We start from the raw sequence: 24121 nt of genomic DNA, 5'->3' as shown, positions 1-24121 counted from the left end.
AGCGATGTAACGCTGTTGAGTAGTGTTCCAGGCACTGTTCTAAGCCCTTCACCTGTATGATCTTATTATCCTCCCAACCTCAGGTGAGAGAACTACTTGTATTAATGTCATTTTACAAATGAAGAAATGTTGGCTTCAAGAAGTTAAGGGAACTTTCCCAAGGTCATATAGGCATTGAATCCAAAATGATCTGAAGCACTATTGCTACCATGTTTCCCCTGAAAATAAGACCTAGCCGGTCTTATGTTAAAATAAGACCAGTGTCATGCAGGGACTCACGTGGGGTCTCTGGTCACACTCCCCACATAAGAACGCAGGACATGGTGAGGCCAAAAAGAAATACCCACGGAGCCATAAATAGGGGAGCCATAGATAGGTGAGTCATACCAATATAGTCTCGCTAGTGGCTGGGTTGGACACAGGAAGCAGGAGCCACACTATCCACAACCTGCCGTCCACTTCTCTCTGCCAATCCACCTCACTTGCTAGCTGCAATCCGCCCTGCTAATTGCAATCTGTGCTTGCTCGCTCAGCCACCATCTTCTTCCTAGCCCTCATTTTCTGTTAGCGTAGCCACAGCAGTTATATTAGTGGCCAATCGCTCACTGGTTACAGCTGAGGCCAACTAGCCACAGCTGATGGCCATCCAGTCACAGTTGATGGCCATTTATTACTTGAGCCAGCACCTTTCCACGTGAGGCTGAGAGCCTGGACACTGCACTCCTGGCTCTGTCCCCACAGTACTTTTCTCTGAAACTTCACTCTTCTCAGCCCCATCCCCATACATATTTAAAAACGCAACTCTCACTGTCCATTCTCACATACCCCTCAACTTCAACATAAAGTTACTACTATGTCACTTCATGTAGTTGTGAAGACTCACTCTATTTTCTGTCCTGTCTTAATCAGTGATACTACTTAGGTTTTTCAGGCATAGGTCCACAAATGTTTAGCTGAATTTGCTTAACCTATTGTGTGGTTAGAGGACTAGAACCTCTATTAATTTCAGAAGGTCAATTTTTAAAAGGTGGGGGGAAGGTAACTAATGAGAATGAAAAATTTAAAATACCGTAAAAGTCCAGGGGTATCTACTTTCAGACACAGGGAATCCTGCTGCCACCAAGAATATAAAGGCAAACCTCGTTTTATTGCATTTCACTTTATTGCCCTTCACAGATGTTGCTTTTGTTTCCAAATTGACGGTAATACCCTACGACAGGGAAAGATGACGACTCGCTTTACTGCGGCGGTCTGACCCAACCCACCATATCTTCAAGGCCTGCCTGTATGTCTTTCCACCTTCCCAATGGGTTCTCAGTAGCCACAATCCCAGGTTACATTCTGCTAGTTTAGTAACAACAAAAAGAGCCTCTTTCTCAGTAATTCCCTCAAAGGCCCCTGAGATTGCTTGTGAGAGGAACAATTTAGTTCACTAGAGAGGTTTTTAGGTTGCTGATTAAGGGTATCTACTCAGGAGTCAACTTCCTGGGTTTATCATTTACTGTCTTTGTAATTTAGTTGAGTTACTTAACCTCTGGTATCTGTTTGTCATCAGTAAAATGGGGATTATAACAATATCTCAGGGTTGTGAGAATTTAAATAACAAACCTGAAGCAGTTAGAACAGTGTCTGATAGAGCACGGCCTCAATGGTTAGTTCTTATTCAATGCCCATCCCTGAATCTATGTTGACAGCTAAGTCTGGGGAATTATGCTTTCTGCTTTCCTATTCCAAAGATTCAGAGAGTAACATTATAGAACTGGAAAGGATTTTCCTGGTTCACCATTCAAGTTTAGTCAAGAGATTAGAACAAGCTAGGTTCAAGCCACTGACCTCATCCTATGGTCTGTTTACTCGAGTTGATGGTGTGGCACAGATGTTTAGTTGTTCCCAAGTATGTAGTATTCTAGCCTTTATTCTTGAATTTCTGCTGTCCACAGCAACTCAAAATAAAGATCACACTTCACAGCCTCCCTTGCAGTGGCCAAGTGTCTTGTGTTCTGAACAATGGGACAAAAGCAGATGTGACTCTGTTCAGTTTGTGGAAAGTACCCTTAAGAGAGATTTGTCCCCCTTGTTTTTCCTTCCTGCTAAACAAGTGTTGGGACTGGAAAGCCATCTAGAATCACCAAGACAGGCCCCAGAGTGCTGCTGTGCAGTATTGGAAAAGCCCCCCCCCCCCCACGCTTCCTCCAAGCCAACTTAACCAGTGTCCTAGGATGCTCGATAAGCTGATTGTGGGCTTCATTTCAGCCCCTATTTCAGCTTTCTGGCCACATGCAGGGCCCGACCAGCAGGACCGTATGTGGCAGCACTCTGAGAGTGAAGGTCACGTAGGACAGAGCAACAAGACATTAAGTTTCCTAGGTCTCTTCCACCAGAGTGCCATACTAGTCAGCCCTGGTTCATCCACTTGGATTTGTACTTAGGAGAGAAAATTCTATCTTGTGTAGGCTGCTATTTTCCATAGAAGGCTCATTTTACTCTCGGGTATTTTGACTCATACTTCCCCCTCACCCCCTGACTAGATCACACTGCATTTATTTAGTACCTCATTAATCAGTCACCCAAAGTGAATACTACCAATTATCCTCTGCTCTACATCCTGTGATTTTTATCTTTCCACTACTGGGGCCAGAGCCAGGTTGGGCCTCATTGCAGTAAGAAGTAAAAATCGTCATATTGATCCCTTTTGACTTAAAAGTTAAGACCATCTGCTAATGGATAGTTTAACCTGTTATTTTAGGCAGTAACACCAGGAATGATCCACTGAATTTAGATGGCAGTGTTCTCTGTTGTTACTTAATTAGAGACAGCAACTCATGCTTGAGATTGGTAGGGTCATATGCTCTAAATGATGGTAATGAAATTATGTCCAGAAAAAACAAACTTATTTTGCAGCATCTCTTTGCTCTAAAAATTTTGGAAAATAACCCCAAACTCAAAATACTACTCTAATTTTTAAAGGTAACTTCTATTATATATGATCTCTCAACACCCCTAAGTCGTAAGAGCACTTATTTCTCTATTTTGTAGATGTGGAAATAGACAGGGAGCAATGATATGGCCCGTCACAATTATAAAGGTATGTAGTGGAGCTAAATCTAATATCCAAATCTTTTAGATATGTGCTTTTTTCATTACATTGGTTCACACACCTCTACTTCTTTAAACTATTTCTTTGTAGCTTCATTTCAACCAGCAGAAAGTGCCAACCCTATCCACAAGGAGTCTCATAATTTTGACTGTATGATGTGCCAAGTTGAGTGTTTGTTTTGGTGTTGGCAGCAGATGCCCTGATTACCTCCATTAATACAAACAGCTCCCAGTCCTCTATCACTCTTCCTAATTGGTTCAGCTCCCTTAGGCTGTTGGCTACCATTCTTTCATAAAGCTTACGTCACTAGGTAAAGAACAATTGCAAGAATTTAATTTGCTTGATCGACCAAACAACATTGTAAACCCACCTTTGATTCTAAGTTGATAATCAATCTTGAAGCTTTCAAATTAAAGGACAAATGCAGTATATTCTTTTGGAACAGCTGTGCAAATAGTTTTCAGGTTTGGATTTAGGCTTTTACTTAATAGAATATGGCCTTGAAGAGTCATATTCATTTATATTTTGTGTGGCCTCCAAAATTATTATTAAAGTCTTGCATAAAAGTAAAATATTCGTTCTTCTATGGTATTTGTGACAAAATTGACTCCTATGTTCTTAACATTTTATTCACTATCTTGTACACAGTAAGTTGTATTTTTACACTGGACGAAAAAATCCAGACCCACACTGGATGAAAAAATCCAGACCCACCAGCACTCACCACAAAGTCACATAAGACCAATCGAATTGGCCTCAGATATTGTGGATCATCTGCTTTCTTTGTGAAACCAGGGAGTACACATTCTTTCTAAGCTCATGCAATTTTTTTTTTTTTTGCTCCCCAACAGAACTACTTTATTCCTGTCTTACTGACTTCCATGTTGAAACATGTCTGGTATTGGGTGAAAAGATGTCATTTTCAAGAATCAGTTTAGAGCACTGAAGAGTGGGCCATCTCCAGGCACTTCTATATAGAAACATAACCATAACTCTTAAAGAGAGTAATGGAATATAACTTTGTAGTCTTGACTGGGACGGAAACAGGGCTCTGCAGAAGCTGTAGATACTAGTAAATGTTGAAAGCAGCATATTATTCATGTATTACCCAAGTTAGGGAGAAAAGAAAAAAGAAAAAAACTTGTAGCAGCAATGACTGCTACTCATTCCAATCAGACGCTCCACATCAAGGCTGTTTTAACTGGGGCTGATGAGACCAACTCCTACTCAGCCATGCTCATGTGGCCTTCGAAGCACATGTGCCCCCAGGTTTCTCTTCTGGACAGACGCGGCTGCTCCGGAGTTTCCTGTGTCTTACCTGTCACTGTGTCTAACACTGTCAGTTGTGAATGAATTAGCACAAAACTAAACGAGCTTTTTAGGAAGTTTTAAAAAATGTATAAGTTTCTAAAATGTGCAACCCCTTCTACAATATTCAGGTGTAAGTGGCACATACTTTTTGAAAACAGTATTACTGGCCTCAATTTTTCCTCCTCCTCTTTTATGTCTCAGGCAGTAATTCACTTTCATCCAGGAAGACTTTCCCAACCTCCAACCCAAATTTGGAGCCCCTTTGGAGATGCTTTCTTGGCATGTACTCTTCTACCATGTTAGATTCAGGGACTTCTTTATTCATCTTTGTATTGGGAGTGTCTACCAAACCTCAAATTGATTCTGGAATGAAAAAATGCCTGATTCTCCTCTACGGGGCCTCTGAAAATGTGTTGTGGGGCCTCTTTGGTGAAAGCCACTAAATGAAAAATGGACAAATCCTATACCTATTTTACCATCTATGAAAGACAGAGATATAGCTTTCTATTATCAACCTCAAAGATGTCTAATAAATAAATAAATGTCATCTAAATAAATACTTTTTCAACTCAGCTTTACCACCTACATTAAGAAAGATAAAGGTTGTAGTGAAATCATGAAGGACAAAAAGAAACAATATCAAAAATGTTCCTTAGAAGTCTGCCTTTCCTTGAACAGTTCTTGTTCCAAAATGCTCTGTATAATTACTGTTAATTTGTACTGAGGAGTAATGATACTTTTACAGGCATAATCCTCAAACCTGAAAGGTCACTAAAATTGTATTTCCCCATTCTTCCCTCGCACTAATGTTAACACAGATATGAAAGCAGACTTAAGGAAATTATGACTTACCTGTGAACATCAGACAGCTTTAAGCAAGAATATTGGCCCTGCTTTGTATTACAGCCACATGTTCCTATTTTTTCAACCACCTTGAAAAATAAATATTTGAACTACAATCTTCAATAAAGTCCTTCTACATTTGTTGTCAATCTTAATCACCTTTTGCTTGTCTGCTTAGTGCTTTTAGCTCTTAGATGTTGCACCTGGAGATTCTAGCTTGCTTTATGATGCAGGTTTATATGCCCTTTAATTGAAAGCAAACCGCCTTAGATAATCCAGTGACAACAATGTTACAAGGTCCACTTTCCGTTAAAAAGCAAATAGAAATATTAGGCTGTTCTCTAAAATGAAGAAAAACACATAAAAATATACCACAATCTGCCACACCACTTCCTTTATCAGAGATAAAACCCCACAGCCAAAAATGCCTCTTTTGTGGCTTTTCTCCCCCCGGCAGGAGTGGGGGAGTGCAAGGGACTATAGTTCTCAATGACTAATCTTTTCTCACTGGGTGATATTTCTCTGCTCAAAGAAAGACCAGTCATACAGTGGGTTAAATATTGTATTCATGCTACTACAATAACTAAATCAACTTTAACCCCAAGTTTTGTTTAATATTCTCATTTTTGTTAAAAGCACTTCATTAAAAAACAAGTAAAACTGCATATGGAAAGATGACAAGAACATAAGCTTTATTCATAAGCAGTGTTTGCTATTTTTTTGTGTAGGTTAATGTGAGTTTGTAAAATGACATGAAGAAAAGATGACATAAGAGGTATTTTTAAGGCAATATAATTTCTATAAGAGAGCTTCATGGTCTTAAATGGCAGTATGACAACTGATCAAAAGGGAAACAGCTGCTCAACATATGCCAGGGGCTCTGCCTGCGTGAGTATGGACAACCCGGGAAAGGCGACCCCTGGAGTTGTTACAGTGTATGGCCTGCGTGGCGGGACTAGAATTGCGTGCACCAATGAAAGCATTCTCTTAAAAAGAGGCAAAAGTTACTGCTGATGGAATTGTTTATGCAACAAATGGTAGGTTCTGGGGCATACAAAAACTTAAAATAATGTCTCCAAAAAACTACTGAGACATTACAGTTAACATCACAACTGTTACACTTATGGGGGGGACAGACTGGAAATAATTTTCCAAGCACCTAACAATGGTTTTCAAATAATCAGAGCAGGAAAAGCATTCAAGCTTAAGTAGTTAAGTGCATATGATGGAGAGATGCCCCTCTGGGATTACTATCGCCTCACCAAATTTCTTTAGTTTTAGAGAAAAACCAATTAACCTCTTTTTGGTTTAATGAAGGACAACAGACAAATGGGTACCGTTCTTCATCTCACCAAACAGCACTTAGTACTTACTGTGTTTCCCCAAAAAAAACCTAGCCAGACAAGCAGCTCTAATGTGTCTTTTGGTGCAAAACATAAGACCTGGCAATAATCAGACTGCACTGTAGCTATAAGACCAAATTCGTTACAGTTGTGTGTGTGTCATTAACCTTTTTCTTTTAAACTTTTATTTTAAGTGTGTTTTTCCAGGACCTATCAACTCCAAGTCAAGCAGTTGTTTCAATCTACTTGTGGAGGATGCCGCTCACAGTGGCCCATGTGGGGATGGAGCTGGCAACCCTATTGTTAAGAGCACCGCGCTCTAACCAACTGAGCTAACCAGCCGTCCCCATTAAGTTTTTCTAACCAGGTACAAACAACCCACTATAGTCTGAAAACAAAAAGCATGGTCCTCTTTATATCTGGTCATTTGATATTCAACATAAGACAGCATGTCACTAAGCAAATCATTCAAACTACAATTGGGAGATACTTTCTAAACACTGGTCTTGAGAACAAGGAGTTTAATGGTAGTGCAAACCTATCTGTTCTCATCCTCAAAACAGAACAGGACCATTTTCTTCTGAATTGAAAAATCACTGGAATGTTTTTTATGGGAAAGCAGGTTCAGGATAAGAAAGTATTGATATAGTTATAGGGCATATCCCTACCTCCTACTTCAACCCTTTCCCACCAGGGTGTGAAAAGTGAATAAAGACAGCAACATTTTTTAAAAAGTTAACTTATATTAAAAATATTTTGTTTATAAACAATTTTAATACTACAAAGTAGTATTTCAGTACAAAGCAGTTCAAATATTAACTGTTCTTTAAACTGTTAAACTTTATTATAAATTAAAATTTCTTTACAAAAAATTGCACATAATATTTGACCACTCTTAGGTTCTGATGCACTGGCAATTGCAATAGTTTCTTTAATCTTCAAGTTAAACAGTCTCAGCAAGGAGTCCAGAACGTAGAAAGGGCAATAAACAACCCTGTTAGAGCATTCCAGTGCAACTAGCAGACTTGTGGCCATGGCAGTTACACTTTCCTTAAGATGGACTGCTTAAGTTTAAATCCTGAAATGAAGAATCTCAAAAGGTTTAAAGAGGAAGAACTAAAAGGGACTGCCTGCTTTTTACTGTAAACACAGCCCTGGAAATTAAATCCCAAACAAGAATCTCTCAGGCATCAGAGAGTGTCAAGTGAATCAGGACTAGCACAACATAAAGGGGTAAAAGTAAAAAATAAAAACAAAAACAAAGCAAAATTAAAATATATATCAGTCACTTTGAGGAACTATACTTACGTACATGATGTTATGAGAATCTGGCAGGGCCCAGAGGCAGGCCAAACAGGAAGTTCATTTATCCAACCGAAGAGGTTCATGTTCATTGCTTCCGGTTTTGAGGACAGGATATTGCAGGGAACTTGATATGCTCGGTAATGCTTGTCTGCATTACACAGACCTTAGCCAGGGATCAGCCTAATCTTGAAGGATCATTCAAATAATTTTGGCAATTATTTTAAGGACTTAGAACTGACTGCACCCAGTGTTCAGTGATTCTTGCTTTCTGTTTTGTAACTGTTTAAATTTAAGAGCTCATTTAGGCTGACTCCAATCTCTTGGCACTTGGAAACTAGTTTTCTCAGGTTATCAGTTTTACCTCCTTCTGAAGCTTCAAACAAGAGTTGCTGTAAAAGACAGGGAAGCATAGAAGTAAGACTTAGCTAGATTCTGAGCATTACCACATCAATGGATATGGCACATGCAGAAAATTTATAGGAAAACTTCAAGATGAAATAAAAGATAAAAAGCATTACATCTTTCCACAGTGATGCACAAAGAGGTAACTTCTGTAAGGCTCTCTGATATAAACGGTGGACCTATAAGATAGATATACACACAATTCCATCAGGAAACATGACGAGAGACACCTTCATAACCCTAAGTATCTGAATGATACTTCATAATAACATTCAAGACAAAATGGTTACATTGGGTGTGGGAGTTGCCAAACATTTAGAGTTCTCGGGATGTTATGTAAAAACACACATAATGTCTATGCTTTAATTCTTTTAAATTGATAAATCAATTAAAGGGGCAGAATGGCTTTAAAAAAGTGACTCATCTGATAGTCAATCATGGCTTACCTCTCTTTGTCCCTTTAGAACAATCTCAGCAGCAATGGCTCTAAGAAAAAAAGGAATATAGAAAAGGAAAAAGAAAAATTTACATATCTTTGAACAAAATGAGATACTACCACTGGCTGAATACTGACTGGGAATCTGAGTACAAAACTTCCTGAAAGTAACAGGCTAAACTTCCAAGGAGGGTAACCTATAGTGAAAAGAAAAAGTCAACAATTTTTATCAACTTTACAAGAATAAAGCAGACCAGTGTTTTGAACATTAATAACGTTCAAGAAAAACATTCCTAATAATTATTACTAAAAAATATGTGGCATTATCACCTTTAAAAGAAAGAGAACATCAGACCGTAAGTGGGGGAAAACCCTGCATTTCAAAAGAGATGGTCTTAAAATGTGTATAACAGATTTATGTGCTATTGATAACAGTATTGTTACCTAAACGTTCTCCTTAAAGGAAAATTACAACTCTATCCATTTTGCTTTTAGAAGCAATTGTTAATGAGCACTCCCTCACTCTCAATTTAACACCTCAGCAAGTGCCAAAAACAAATCTAAATTAGAGATCTGTCCAGGAAAAGAAAAAAAAGATGTCATTTCAGATTTACCTGTCTGGAGCAAACCTTACAAATAAAAGCAATAGCTATAAAAACATGTACGTGATTGTTGCATTACATTTTCCAGGTGGCCAGGCATGTTGGAATATTATATGTAAACATCTTGGCTTGAAGTTTCAGAATCTGAACATTGCTTTCTTCCCATTCATGTTGAAGTAGCCTGTAAAGTACATTCAGGAAAATGAACAAAGCATTGCAAGTGTAAGGAACCCCAAATGTGCTCTATGAAAAGGATGTTTGATGAGGTACAATTTTTGGTCAGTTAAATTCCATCAAGGCTATTCAGCAAGTATTTATAGAATGCCTCTTATAAAAATTACCCTAGGACAGGGACATGGCAAACTAGCAAGAAGTCCAGTCAAGACCCATTCCATCTTCAACAAACTAAAATAAAGCCCATGTATTCCTACAGACTACTAAAGCATTCTCTTCCAATTATACCCCACGTGCCCCCTCCCCAAAATTTTCTACAATGACTTCATACATTAATGCAATTTCCTGGTATTTTTCTCTCTTTATTAAACTGAGTGTACTTAATTGTGAATGACTCAAGCTAAAATGTAAGTACAGTGACTAATTATTAAATTCTCTATTCTGAAAAAAGGGACAAGGTAATAACAAGTATCAAAACACAGAAGTGGAGCTTTACCAGGAAAACGAACAATTGAACTGCCTATATTCCAGAACACCTATCATAACAGAAACTAGTCAAAAGACAACCACATTTTCTATTTCACATGTTTTACCAAAGGTGATGTTCCATAATAAAAATTTCTGTAATTAGCTTCTGTAGATTAGCATGATTGCTAAGAATTTTTATTATAAAATGATATGGTTATTTTTGTCATAGCCTCAAGCCTTTGAATTTTTTTTAGTCTCATATCTTTTTCCCACATACATGCTAAGTGGAATGTAAATACTTTAACACACAAAGGAATATATGATAAGTATTTCAGGCACCTTATGATCCACAAAACAAACTCAGAGACATAAGACACAAATGATGCAGTGACAATGATTGCACAAGTAGAAGCCAAAGCATTAGAATGCAGGGTACCTTTTTGAATTAAAAGATACAATTCTTGAGGGTGAAAATGGGTTTTCTCTATCAGAGGAGAGAAACTACAAAGAAATGCTCAAAAATCTCCTTCTAACTGAATGTATGAAATCCGTAGATAAGTTTCTCAAATATGGTTTGGGGGCTCAAGCTCAGGAATTAGTATTTTAAGTAAGCATTCCAGGCGCTTCTAATGCATGTTAGTATTTAAGAGCAACTGACCTATCTGAAAATATGTTATAGTAACCAAAGTACATATAGTTGGCTGCTGTCTCAGTAACACTTTAAAAATCTCTTAAGTAATGCTCCTTCACCATGTAAAACAAACTTACTGCCTATTATACATGTGCCAAGAACAGATGGTATGTGCTTAGAGAACACAGATGAACTTGACTGAATTATATGCCCCCTTATAATCTGCACAGTTTTCTGAAGTGACCAGATTTTTATACTGACTTCCACATGAACAGCTACCTATTGCTTGCTTAATCACTCTGAAATTAAAGTAGTATATATCAGTGAGGAAGGAGTAGAAGAACAGACTGTTCTTATCAAGTTTTCAAGAACAATTTCACACGAAGAGCCTATACTATTGGGCTGAGAACCAAAAGAATTTTATTTTTTCTTACCTCAGTGCAAGTCCAGAATTAGTTGGCATAATGGAGCAAAACCGTTCCAAGGTTTTGGAATGCTGGGTCTTTGGAACACAGCTCAAATAAAAGTAAATAACCTGTAAAGGTTGAGGGGAGGAGAAAAATGAATGCAACAAGATGTGAAATACAATTACCTATGTGTTTTAATGAGAAAACCAAAAGGTCTTTAAGACGTGAATGTATAATAATGTATGATGCTGTGAGTTATAGTTCCTACCATTAATTTTATTAGTGACTTTCCAAGTATGACTTGGGAAATATGGTCTAGTGATGAGAGCCAAGGACTGAGAGCACTGACAAGAAGTCAGGAGTCTGGGTTTTCATTCCTGAGTCTACCTTTGCTTGCTGTATGGCTGGGCAAGTCAGAGGGCTAATAATACCTGCCATATCTTGCTCATGGAATGCCCGTGTGAAAATGACTTAATGTCCATAAAGTGGTTTGAGATCCTGGGATAAAGAATGGCATAGAAGTACAAAGCACAGTAATTGGTTATCCTGATTAATAACAAAAAAAACACGTGTATGTTTTAGTCTACACTGAACTTCAGTAAGAGCTTTCAGCCTACATTGTACCGAATGAAATGGGTCTCTGAAAATAAACAAAGAACCCCTTTGTTTCACTGCTTATAACTTTATAAATATATCACTAGTCAGATTCTACTCTTAAAATTCTAAACAGCATTGATTTCAGCTTTTCTATTCCTATGTATAGCTATATTTGCTTGATAAAGTATTAACAGCTACACTGCATAAGCCCATTCTTATTTAGTTTGAAGTTACAGAATTTTTTATTCAGTAAAATTTCCAACTCGTCAAGCATAACATTACAGATTATTATTACAATTACTTCTTCTGATCTTTCTTCAACATGTATTAAACCTTAACATCTCTTTAATTTTCCTTCAATGTTCAATTTTCTAAAATATAACAATCAATATGTACATTCTATCTTAACTGAATCTTAAACATGGTCAATGCTAGGAAAGCATAGTAAATGCTAGGATTGTGGTTCTAGGAAAAGCTCTCGATATAAAACAGGAGTTTTGCTGTTGTTTTCTAAGTCGCCTTCCTTTGCACAAACATTTAAAGAAAAAGAAAAAGTTTTAAGTTCTTACCCTATTATGAAATTCATAGTTGGACCAGTAATCAGCACTGCTAAAAGGGATGGGGTATCGGGCAGGGACTGTAACCAAACATCTATTCACTAAATCAGTAAAAAATTTGAATTCTTGGACTTTGTTTCTGGATCCAGCAGCTCTGTTATTGGCAAAGACAAGATAACTGCCAAAAGAAAAATATTATAATTAAGAATAATTAAGCCAGTAATTCTCTCACCAAGAAAGCTGATCGCCCCTTTCCCCACCATGTCCCCTTATTCCAAGTCCCAATCTTATTGAGAGGAACTAAACTTACTCCATCCAAATCTTCTGCACTATATCAGATCTCATGGCAACCCCTAACGCTGCCTCATATGCCTCCACTGTCTCTTTAATACTTGATTGAAGAGGATGACAAAGGCTGTTTAAAAAAATGAAGGAAAACATTGTATGTCTATAGCTCAATTCTATTAGGTAAAGAAATGACAAAGTATATTTTAAACATTAGATATTATTACAATGGAATCCTTCTTTTGATCTTTCTTCTTTAACAATGCATAAACCTTAGCATCCCTTCAATTTTGCTTCAATGACTTTAACATCAGGTTAATTTTGACACAGTGTAATTCAGTAATAAATAACAAATGCAAGCCTAGTATGCAACATTTCTCTCCACAGCAGATAATGTCTCACCAGTAAATCATCCACAAATAAGGAACTTGATGGTTCAACATCTCATCATCAAAATTCCCTTTACATAAACGGGCTGGAATGTCAAGTGGTCCTGGGATATTTAAGAGATACCTGGGAAAAAAACATACTGTTTGAAATTATGTCTATGCACATATGGATTAATAACACTTTAAAAGTCCTCAGTTTCAACTTAAATTTCCTTGAGATATTTTTAAGAGGTAATGAGATTTTATTTTTACATGTATACCATACTGTTTTGGTTACATCTCTAGCATCACACATTTATTGTTTTACACCTACATGAATAACTCTTCTCCTAAAACGAATTTTTAAATTCTATCCCCAAAATTAAACAAACCACAATAATCATATAATTAAACCTAATTAAAAACAGGGAAGAACAAATGAAGACTACCAAACTGCTCAGTTTCCCAAAAAATCTGTGCTTTCTTATAAAAAAAAAAAGTTCTTTAAAAGTTACGAAACTTGATACCTAAAAACACTCTCTCTCCCATACATACAAACACACATACCATTATTGTTTTAATTTCAGACAAGGTATCAAAGTATATTCTATAACATATTGGCCCATAAGGTACTTATCAAAAAGAAGTCCATGACCAAATAAGATTGGGAAATATTGGAAATTATAGCCCCCTCTTGAAAAGCCACAATACATATTAAGATATTACAAGCTCTAAGAAATCGATTAATTAAGAAATCTATTTGACTTTGACTAAGGCAAGTTTCCCAATATATCTGAATTTGTGTGTATAACATTTACCAACATTTTCAGGAACCATGTTTTTGAAGAAAATACAATTTTCTCAACAACGATAATCTACTATAACTGTTTACCTTGGATTTTAAAATTATTTTAAGGGACTAAGAATTAATGGATTAGAGAGGCTGGATGAGGAGAGAAGAACTGTAAGAAAGGGAAGAAATGGGATATCTAAAAGTCAGGTTATCATCCCAACTTAGCCATAATACCATGAGTTAATCAATTAACTTCTAAGGATATTAGTTTTCTCAACTGAAAACTAAGGTAAGTAAGAAGAGATGACTTAAAATCTAATCTATGTAAGACTCTATCCTTAGGATAACTTCAGTAAAGTGAATGCAATTTCCCCGTTAACTGTTTTAACTGTTACAGCTATCTGCTATCTGCAAATTGATAACAAACACATGAAAATTACCCACATCTAGCTCTTTCTGTCTTAAATGTTACATAAAACAGGAAATGATAGAATCCAATTCTAGGTAAATTATTATTGTTCCAAGCTTTTAGCTTTATAATTTCTATTCATGAAATTAAAAAATAAAATTTTGAACCTATTAAGATCACTGACTTCTCCTATTAATAAACTGTGGCAATATTTACTTATAAATTAATACATATGTATACATATATATGTGTGTGTGTATATATATATATATATATATATATATATATATATATATATATATGTCAACATAAGTATGACAATGCCTAAAACTATCTGACTTACTGCCGTTCTCCTAATCTTTGACTCAAAACATTTTCCTAAATTAACAGAAATGCACTTTGTGTAAATAAGGGCTTCAATATTAGCTAAAAAAAAAAAAACTAAGCACAGGATACCTTGTTTTTGTAATTCTCAGTGAATTACGAACTATGACTATTCCCACAAAAAAATTAATAAAGTAAGATGACTTAGCAAACAATGAGAAGATTATTTGGAGGCAACCCATTTTCAAATTTTATTGACACTGTTGTTTATTCTGCTTCATTAAGCTGACATCAAGAAGATCTGAAGATCTTTGATTAGTTACTACAGAAGAATCTGGCAAAATCTTCTTTTAAGCTAAACCAATTACCTCCACGCCCAAGGGAAGACCAGAACCAGCAAGTCTATAAAATGTTTGGTTCAGCCTTGAATTTATCCTATGCCTGAGTTTGAGATGTTTAAGCAATCTGATTTAAACAGGAAAAAAGACAGCATGGGGATGTTAAACAATCTCTAAATTCCTTATAGAATGGTTTAATTCTTCTCCATTAATTTGCATTTTAAATTATTCTTTCATAATTAATCCTTAGGTATTAATCTAGAGGTAGCAGAGGAGAAAGAATTTCAGGAAGCGTACTGAAATCACCATGTCAATAAACTGGCTACCATGAGAGGACAGATGTAAAAACTCATGTCTAGGAAAGAACAGTGGCCCCAAACTTTTTTTGCCAAATCTCCAAAAACACTGCCATGCTCACATATTCTAGGGTGGATGGACCACTGACTTAACAAAATGTGGGTTGTTTCTGAAAATGTTTTTATATAATATGGCTATAATGGGGGTGGACAGAGGGAGCACCTAAGAGAAATACTTGCAAGCACTAGGCTTGTATATATCAAACCAAGATGTTAACTTCACTTATTATTTTCTATAAGAAACTGTTTTAGGAGATATTCAGCTTAGGCCTTCCTTCTTTCTGTTCTTCCTAACATAAAATTTTAGAGTATGTCATGATAAAATATTCTCCTTTTGATGCTGTTTTACTTGGGATCGGCAAACTACACCTACTTTTGTAAACAAGGTTTTATTGGAACACAGCCATGACCATTCATTTATATATTGTCTATGGCTGCCTTCTTGCTACAACAGCATAGCTGACTAGTAGAGATAGACCATATGGCTTGCACGCTTAAAATATTTACTACCTGGCCCTTAAGAAAAAAGTCTGCGTTCCCTTCAGAGATGAAGAGAAAGCGGGAAGAGAACTTTAAAAGCCTCCCAAGAAATCATTCTTCATAATCTGCTGTGGCCTCTTATTTTTGTTAGAATAAGAATTCACAGCAAAACAAAGGCAGTAAATACAGAGCTCCACATTCGTTACTGAGAAAGTGATGGCTGAGAAAAGAATCTTCTAAAGCTTACTCAACAATTCAGAGCCTAGAGCAGTTCTGTTTAGAATTTAAAGAAGTATAAGGCGTATTATTTACATCCACTTTAGATCACCAAATAAGACTAAAAGTTGTTGTTTTTTTAAAAATCACTGATTAAAATGTTAAAAAAAAAAAAATCACTGATTGTCTCAGGATAATTCATTGCTACAGTAGTAAGTGCTAAAATGAACAATAACAATAAATTAAAAGCAGAATGAGTCACCAAGGTGTCAATATAAGCCTTCCTTTGTTAGTGTCTTTAATCTAAAAAATACAAAGCATTTACATCCTTCCATTTTAAATTCTAGTGCCTTCGTAACAGTCTAAGAGTGTTTAAGTATTTTTTTAAAAATCAATCTAAATAGCTATGTACGGTGTCAGATGGGTAGTAGACTTATTGGGGTTATCACTTTGTGAGGGGTGTAAATGTCTAATCTTTATGTTGTTTTCTACACCTGAAAGTAATAAAAAAAGAATCAATCAAAAATGTAGTCAATCCACAAAAAAATGTGTAATCTTTCCACTAAACTACACTATTTCTCATTCCTCTGCAAATCAAGAGTTCTACAAACTTACCGAAACAGATCCAAGTTACAATATTTCTCAAACCCAGGTTTAAAGAAGGATGCAATAAATTTCCGCAAAAATGGAAGAAGATTATCTCCTCGATTCTATTTTAAAAAGAGGAAGAAGGAATACACATTAGGCTTATAATATTTAATTAAAATCTTTCAAGAGAGGAAAAACCACTAAAAAAAAAAACACCAAATCACTACTTAGATTAAGTTTCCTGAGTAGGTGGGGGCAGAGATAACTTCTATTTTCTCATCTCCAACTTAAATTCACCTAATCATTAAACAGCTTTAACACCCAATATACCACAAGCTCAAGTTTCATCCAATTACCTAATAAGCTTCTATTATATGTTTGGCACTGTGCTAGGTATTGGGACTCTAAAACTGACTAAGACATGTTCCTTGCCCCCTTAGCATAGTATATAAAGCAGCTATAAACAAAATTATAAAGCAATTTAATAAGTGTAACAATAGAGCTATGCACATAGTATTTACAGCAGAGAGGAGTAACTAACAGTTTGCAAAGGGCCAAAAGGACCAGGAAAAGCTTCCTGAAGAGGCTGGTGCCTGAAACATTTTAAAGAATGAGTAAGAAATTGTGAAACATTAAAATATCATATTCAAACATTATTGAGTTATTATTATTTTTTTTACCTGCAAAATGAAGAATTTGCACGTATGATAAAAAACCTCTGCATTCTGAGGATTTTTTTCAAATGCAGTAAGCCATACTGCCCTGGCTCTGTCGTGCTGATTTGTTTGCAAATATAAAGCAACAAGGGCTTCTAACAACTGGCAGTTCATGGGACACGAGTCCAATAAACATTTACAAAGCTCCACTGCAGCCTCATACCTTAACAAGAAAAAAAAGAATGTATCTAAACACATTTTAAAAGATCAATTTTCAATATAAAGTTAACTGCTTGTCAATTAAGTTTTACCTCTCTAGCAGCTGGTGAAGAGCAATCATGTTTGTGTAAAGTGGAACACAGACCTCTACTCTTTCCTCAATAGTAAGGCTCTCATCTGTGCAAGCTTTCACTGCATCTATCCAAAAACATCACAATATCATGAATCAAACATAAAATAAATTATTTGACTGTGTTATTCAAACTCAGAGACCAACAGAAGAAGATGGCCTGTCTCTTTGCTTGACCATAATTTTATACTGAACTCCTGGCTTTTACCCAAAGGAGGTATCTGAGAGATTTCTAAACTCCTAAAATTTAATCTCTTACCGTCATTTTCCCAGTAAGAATATAACATCCAATATGAGCTTTCACATCTATCAATGTTTTCACTTCAACAAGTGTCTGCATTTATCCTAAATTCCTTAAAAATATTCTCAAAAAAAAAAAATAAAAAAAATCAAAGAATGAATTATCTTTTTATCTTTCTCTGACCCATTTCAAAAGAGGACTTGCTCTGCTTTTGTACAGCCATTTAAATGTCTTCCCCTAAACTAGGTCCTTTCCTTACTCCCTCAAAACACACTTCCCCTTTGTAAAGAATCCTTTACTTGATTAGGCTGCTTCTTAGAGAATGGTACCATGTTTGACTTTGCACAACTGTCACCATTTCCTCCTTGCCCAATGGGTAGTATGACTTCCCAGATTTGCAGTTTTAAAATGAATGCAACTCTGATACTGCACTTTTGAAGTGTACTGATAGGCTCACATCTAAACAAACCTAAAAGCCTATCTCTAAATTAATTTTATTTGATTAGTTAGCATTTGATAATGTTCTCCCTCTTCTTTCTCATTTCTTCTTGCCTATGTTTCCAAGAGATTGTTTATATTTCCTCTTGGTCTCATTCAATGACTCTATTCTTCCTTTTACCCCTTATTACTATACTTTTCAATCTTCTTTCCTCAGATAAAATATCTCATAGCTTCAACTACTGAATAATTTACTGCAAGAGTACGAAAAACTGTAAAATACTTTGCAATACAATAACTTCTGTTAATAATGTTCAAATCCATTTCTCTATCTGTAATTGCCCAGTTAAGGTTCGCTGCCTTATTTCCTTCTGCCAACAGGCATTTCCGTTGGATGACCAATTACCATTCACAAATACCACTCCTACCACCAAAATCAGTCTTCCCAATTTATGTTTTCTATTAATTCATTTTCCTTTCCCCAGTCTCAAGACCCCAAAATCATCTTTGACTATTTCTTGTCTTCTTCCCTGACATTTAATCTGTCTTCCCCCTCCACATCTCTATGTGCTAAGTTCAAATGTCTCTAATAAATACTCTTTCCCAGGTCACTTTTTTTGTGCCTCAGTTACGGCAATCAGTTTCTGTTTAGTTTTCATACCTTTGGTACCATTTCTCTACAGCACATTTTTTCTTTCTATTGTCATCAAGTGTACCACACTTACAGTTTTTGAAAATTTGGTTATCATTCCACTTTATCAAGGTTAATTCCTACTATTCTCTAGCACAAAACTCTGGCTTGGTAAGGATTCTCCCGTCAAATCCAATGTATTAATTCCTATCTCCTTGTTGCTTTTTGTTTACTTAGCTCCCCTAACAGAAATGTCCTTCTTTTCCTTCCTTTCCTCAATAGTTTTTTCAATAAACATTTACTAAGCAGTACACAGCCAGACATTACAGACCTCTAGAAAATATAGAGGTAATAAGACGAGTCCTATCTTTGAAGAGGTCCACTATGTCACATAGTTGAGCTTCAAAGTCCAGCTCCAATCCCTAATTCTTCTATGAAGACTTCCCAACCTATAACAATCTCTTCCCTTTGGTTTTATGGCCTGTACCATATAATTCTATCAACCACAGATCTTAATCTTTTCTACAACCCCAGAATTTAGACTATATATTACTAATACTACAGTTACGTGGCCTTATATGTTTAATAATTACGTCAAATATATAGATTTTATCTTCAGATCAGGCTATGTACTTATTAGGAAGGACTAGGCTTATACCTTGTATATATTCCATAGCAGATACATCATTTAGTATATAGTAACAATCAAACTCACTGACTGAGACAATATTAATTACTTGAAAAATATAACATATTATCTTTAACTTTCACCTTGATGGACTGCTTAAAAAAAAGAATTACCTGATTCAATCAATTCATTAAACCATATATCTAGCTGATATCCTTTGCCATAATCAGAAAAACTATGTAGTATAGTACAGTTCCTAGCTTTCATGGATACCAATGTCCATTGTATCTGATGAAATCCTTAAGTTTTTAATCATGTATGTAATAAAGTATGAAACTACAACTTATAATTTGCAAATCTGTTCTGCTTAATTATGAAGAATCATAATAAGGAATAAGTTGATGTTCTAAATAATTTATAAACATTTATGCTTACCTTCAAAAACTGCTAACAACATGTCAGGACTAGTCTTTACATCTTGAACTGTTTGCCATGGCATTATAAATGGTTCTGTGTTAACAATTCTTGAAGGATTAGCATTAGAAGGATCATAAAATTTTGAAGGGAGACCGTTGAATTCAATAAGATGTATGTAGGCCAGCCATGCCAAACATCGATCACTTGTTTTAAGGTATTCAGCTACTACTCCATCATTAGCCGATTTCAATGCATTCTAGGTAAAACAGGAAAATAATCTGAAAGTGTTTTTTAAAATAATGACTCTTATTCCTAAGATTCAAATGTAAAGGCAAAAAACGAAAGTGTTATATTTCTTTGTAGTGGTTCTTAAACACCTAAGTTAAAATTACGAGTCACCAATTTTTTTAATCAGAAAACTCTTTAGAGAGGTATCAATAACAAATTAGCATAACTTTTCCTATACTAAGGTTCATGATGTACTTAATGAAAAGAGATTAAATTTACTGTACATTTTAAGTGTCTTGGTATTCAAAATCTAAAAAGAAAAAAAAGAAAAAAAACAACCACACCCATACAGAAGATTTTTATTTTTTCCCTCTTATTATTTGAATACTAAAGTTTATTCTGGTAGGTACTGAACACACATTATTTTCATTTAAACCTCATAAACACTCTAAAGAAGGTATTATCCCAACTAAGCAAATGAGGAAACAATCATAAACGTACCCAACTTCATACAACTTACTAGTAAGCGGCAAAACAAGGATTCAAATCTAAAGCCTGTTATCATTGAATAATGCTACTATGTTTTAGACCTTTTAAAAATTCTCTACAAAGTATAATTAAATTCTACAATAAATGCTTACCTGTAAAATTGCAAGTGCACTTTGGCATCTTCCAGTAAATATGTGCAGCTGAACTCTGAACAAAAGAGCCTCTAAAAGCTGAAAGGACAGAATATCTGATGCTTCCCGCTTGGCTACTCCCATCAGAAACTCCACCATTCTCTCACATACGTAATCCTTTTCTTCAAAGGTACTTTCTAGGTGTAGAAACTGCCCAAAATTTCATGTCATTAATCATGCTTCATAAGAATAAACTGTAAAACTACAGATTTTTCACATTTCATTAAGAAACTGTCTCATATTAAATCTTCAATTTCCATAAAAAGAATAATTATAAATGTGTATAAACCCATTTTCCAGTACTATAACCTCGATTTCCCCTTCAGGTTGAAAAGTAAAATCAGATGAAAATTAAACTCAGAAGTACTTCAGAATTATTTATCGCAGAAGCAATTACATCGTTCCTTCAATCAACAGGTAAATGACACCAAGACCATGATGGATCTACAAAAGCTCACACTGACCATCACATACAATTTGCATTGCTGAGGTATGTGACTATACAAAAATGTTGAAAATAGCATTCGTATTAGAACCATGTGGCAAAATAAAAATTAAAAGACTTAATCGACTTGATAATCAAGAATTAAGAGGCCTTGGGGCCGGCCCAGTGGCTCAGGAGGTTAGAGCTCCATGCTCCTAACTCCGAAGGCTGCCGGTTCGATTCCCACATGGGCCAGTGGGCTCTCAACCACAAGGTTGCCGGTTCAACTCCTTGAGTCCTGCAAGGGATGGTGGGCTCCGCCCCCTGCAACAAGAATTGAACACGGCACCTTGAGATGAGCTGCCTCCCGGATGGCTCAGTTGGTTGGAGCACGGGCTCTCAACCACAAGGTTGCCAGTTCAATTCCTCGAGTCCCGCAAAGGATGGTGGGAAGCGCCCCTTCCAACTAAGATTGAACACGGCACCCTGAGCTGAGCTGCCGCTGAGCTCCGGGATGGCTCAGTTGGTTGGAGTGCGTCCTCTCAACCACAAGGTTGCGGGTTCGAGTCCCGCAAGGGATGGTGGGCTGTGCCCCCTGCAACTAGAAACGGGAACTGGACCTGGAGATGAGCTGCACCCTGCCCACAACTAAGAGTGAAAGGACAACAACTTGACTTGGAAAAAAGGCCTGGAAGTACACACTGTTCCCCAATAAAGTCCTATTCCCCTCCCGCAATAAAATCTTTAAAAAAAGAAAATTAAGAGGCCTTTAAAAACCAAACAACTTTAAGAAAAAATATACACCCCCAAAATCTTGTGATCAATAGCATTAACTTAGGTACAATGTTCTAGGTCAAAAATCAAGCATTACTCTGTGTCCAAATCTATTCAGTACTTGAGTTAGGAGAGTACGAGTTAGAGTGCCAACTTCATTCATTAAGGGATACCACGTTATCCAAGTCATATTTGTTCTGAATTTCAGCGAGCAAGTAAATGATAGGGCTGAGAATAATATTTATCTGAAAGTTTACCTTAATCTAATAGTTCCAGAGTTCAGCTGGTAAACATTCAGATATTAATGAATATTTATTTTACAAGTGGACTAATCATAATTTTAAATTTAAGCCTAGGTAGGAAACATCCCATTCTCTCAGAGAATGAGGAAGAACCCATTTTTTCACTAAATCGTTGTATCTTGGCAAGGGTCAATATTAGTATGAATTATAGATTGTGATTATTTTCAGAAGTAACGAGGACAGACATTATTTCATGAAAATATTACACATGCATAAGAAATTTTTAAAAATTTGTTTCCGGTGATTCGCACAAAATTCACTCAACTTTGCCCAAACTAAAACTGCTTAAGAATAGGTAAGTGTAAAACGTTTATATTTTTTCCTTACCAATAAAGTTAATCACAATAAAAATCACCTCTTCGCTAAGTATTTTCTTCTTGTTTAGTCTAAATTAATCCTGATACAAAGAAGTGGTTTTGAGGTAACTGGACACCAAAAGTAAGGTTATTATATCTATATGATAATAGAGCATATGATCTATGAAGCTACATATCAATGTTTAAGATGATCCAAAGAATTACGAACACATGTGCATGCACATGCACACACACACAGGACTATGTTATCTTTTCTACTCACAGTCCAAAAACTTTGATAATCAGGAGCATATTCAACAGCTGTTTCACACATTTCCTGCACCTCCTCCTTGGTTCCTCTTTTAGAAAACAATCTGAGGTAATGGCACCAAATTTCTGGATTGTCTTTGTTGTTTTCCAAAGCCCGAGCCAGAACATTTAAGGCAGAATCCAAGGACTCAGAACATAGCCTACATGTTTAAAAGAAAAGCAGGAATATTTTTTAATGCTTGAAAATACTTTTAAATTGGGCTAGTCTAAGGAGTCAATTTTTAAATTCCATTTCCTATTAGAAACTACCAAGAAGCTAGAGCCACCTATGACAAAGGGAGGTAAATTAGAATTTTAAGTCACATCTGTCCAAAAAAGGTCCTGATTTCCCACAGACCCAGTAATTCCTTTTTAAATGGATATTCTGTGAACATTTACCAGATAAAACCACTGTTATAAAACCACTAGATTATCAACTTCAAATGTGCTTTAAGTCCATACTCAGCAGTACCTTTTACGATTTACACTGGTCCAGGAATGGGAAAAGTTAAACAATTCTCCCTCAAGGCCAGCTACTGCCAGCACAAAATATCAAAGCTTTCAATATAATAATAGTTCTTTTCAACCGTCAAGGGCTTGCTATCTTTTGGAGAAGATAATTGTCTCTCATGATCCTATTCATAAAATAATGTACAGTTCTTTTGGCCTTCACTCAGTAAATGAGTCAGAAAAGAAAACACTGCAACTTATCCCATTAACATGGAAATGACATATAAGAGAAGTTAAATAAGCACCATATTCAGGTATATAAGGTGTTATTAGCATTCTGTAGTGCTGCCTTATTAAAAAAAAGCTTCTATATCAAGTTTTAAGATAGACATTCACAGTTGCCATAAAAAAAACTGAATTTTTATAATTTTTAATTACAGTAATAAAAGATTATTCCTGGTAATCCTATCAAAAAAGCAGGTGTTAGAAAATGCACTTATACAACAGGAGGTGTTGTTTGTGAGATAAATTACTATTTACCTTATTTGAATAATATCACACCTAGAAAAAGTCAATTCACCAGAATTTAGAGGTTCTTAGACAAGCTATTTAAATCTCCAAATGAAAATTAACAAAAAATGTAACCTGTTCCACTATTTGACTTTTTAAGAAACCCAAATAATTAATCCTTACACCACTGAAAATTTACTGAATTAACTAATCCTATTTTGAAATAAGAGCCTACTAGAGTTAAAAACTGTAGCTAATTTATTACCCATACACTGAACCAGGCACACAACTCAAGATCTAATCTTAAACTTTTTCTAATAGCTTTTAAACAATAAAGTTCTTTTAGCTTTGTCAAAAAACAAAGGCTCCATTGATACTAGGAAGGAAACATGATTACCATAGATGAAATAAACCTCAAACATAAAAATATAAATGTGCAACAGTTTACACAAAGATTA

The 24121-nt window shown here is 35.7% G+C and overlaps 1 protein-coding gene across 1 annotated transcript in view; it reads right to left on the bottom strand.

Moving 5' to 3' along the window:
* Nucleotides 1-7409: 7409 nt before the first annotated feature.
* ZFC3H1 (zinc finger C3H1-type containing) overlaps nucleotides 7410-24121 on the bottom strand; it is a 50648-nt gene continuing 33936 nt past the window's right edge. Inside the window, exons 22-35 of the mRNA XM_019748945.2 lie at nucleotides 22678-22864; nucleotides 20560-20748; nucleotides 19709-19946; nucleotides 17298-17403; nucleotides 17011-17209; nucleotides 16358-16452; nucleotides 12861-12971; nucleotides 12484-12588; nucleotides 12186-12351; nucleotides 11047-11147; nucleotides 9419-9520; nucleotides 8748-8787; nucleotides 8418-8480; nucleotides 7410-8288 (exon numbers count right to left, since the gene is read on the bottom strand). Of these exons, the coding sequence (XP_019604504.2) occupies nucleotides 8151-8288; nucleotides 8418-8480; nucleotides 8748-8787; nucleotides 9419-9520; nucleotides 11047-11147; nucleotides 12186-12351; nucleotides 12484-12588; nucleotides 12861-12971; nucleotides 16358-16452; nucleotides 17011-17209; nucleotides 17298-17403; nucleotides 19709-19946; nucleotides 20560-20748; nucleotides 22678-22864 (1840 nt within the window). The 3' untranslated portion in view covers nucleotides 7410-8150. The remainder of the gene's footprint in view (nucleotides 8289-8417; nucleotides 8481-8747; nucleotides 8788-9418; nucleotides 9521-11046; nucleotides 11148-12185; nucleotides 12352-12483; nucleotides 12589-12860; nucleotides 12972-16357; nucleotides 16453-17010; nucleotides 17210-17297; nucleotides 17404-19708; nucleotides 19947-20559; nucleotides 20749-22677; nucleotides 22865-24121) is intronic.

This window comes from Rhinolophus sinicus, linkage group LG02, assembly GCF_036562045.2.
Source record: "Rhinolophus sinicus isolate RSC01 linkage group LG02, ASM3656204v1, whole genome shotgun sequence".
Lineage (NCBI taxonomy): Eukaryota > Metazoa > Chordata > Mammalia > Chiroptera > Rhinolophidae > Rhinolophus > Rhinolophus sinicus.
Note: the sequence above shows the minus strand (reverse complement) of the source record. Positions and strands in the feature narration are given on the sequence as shown.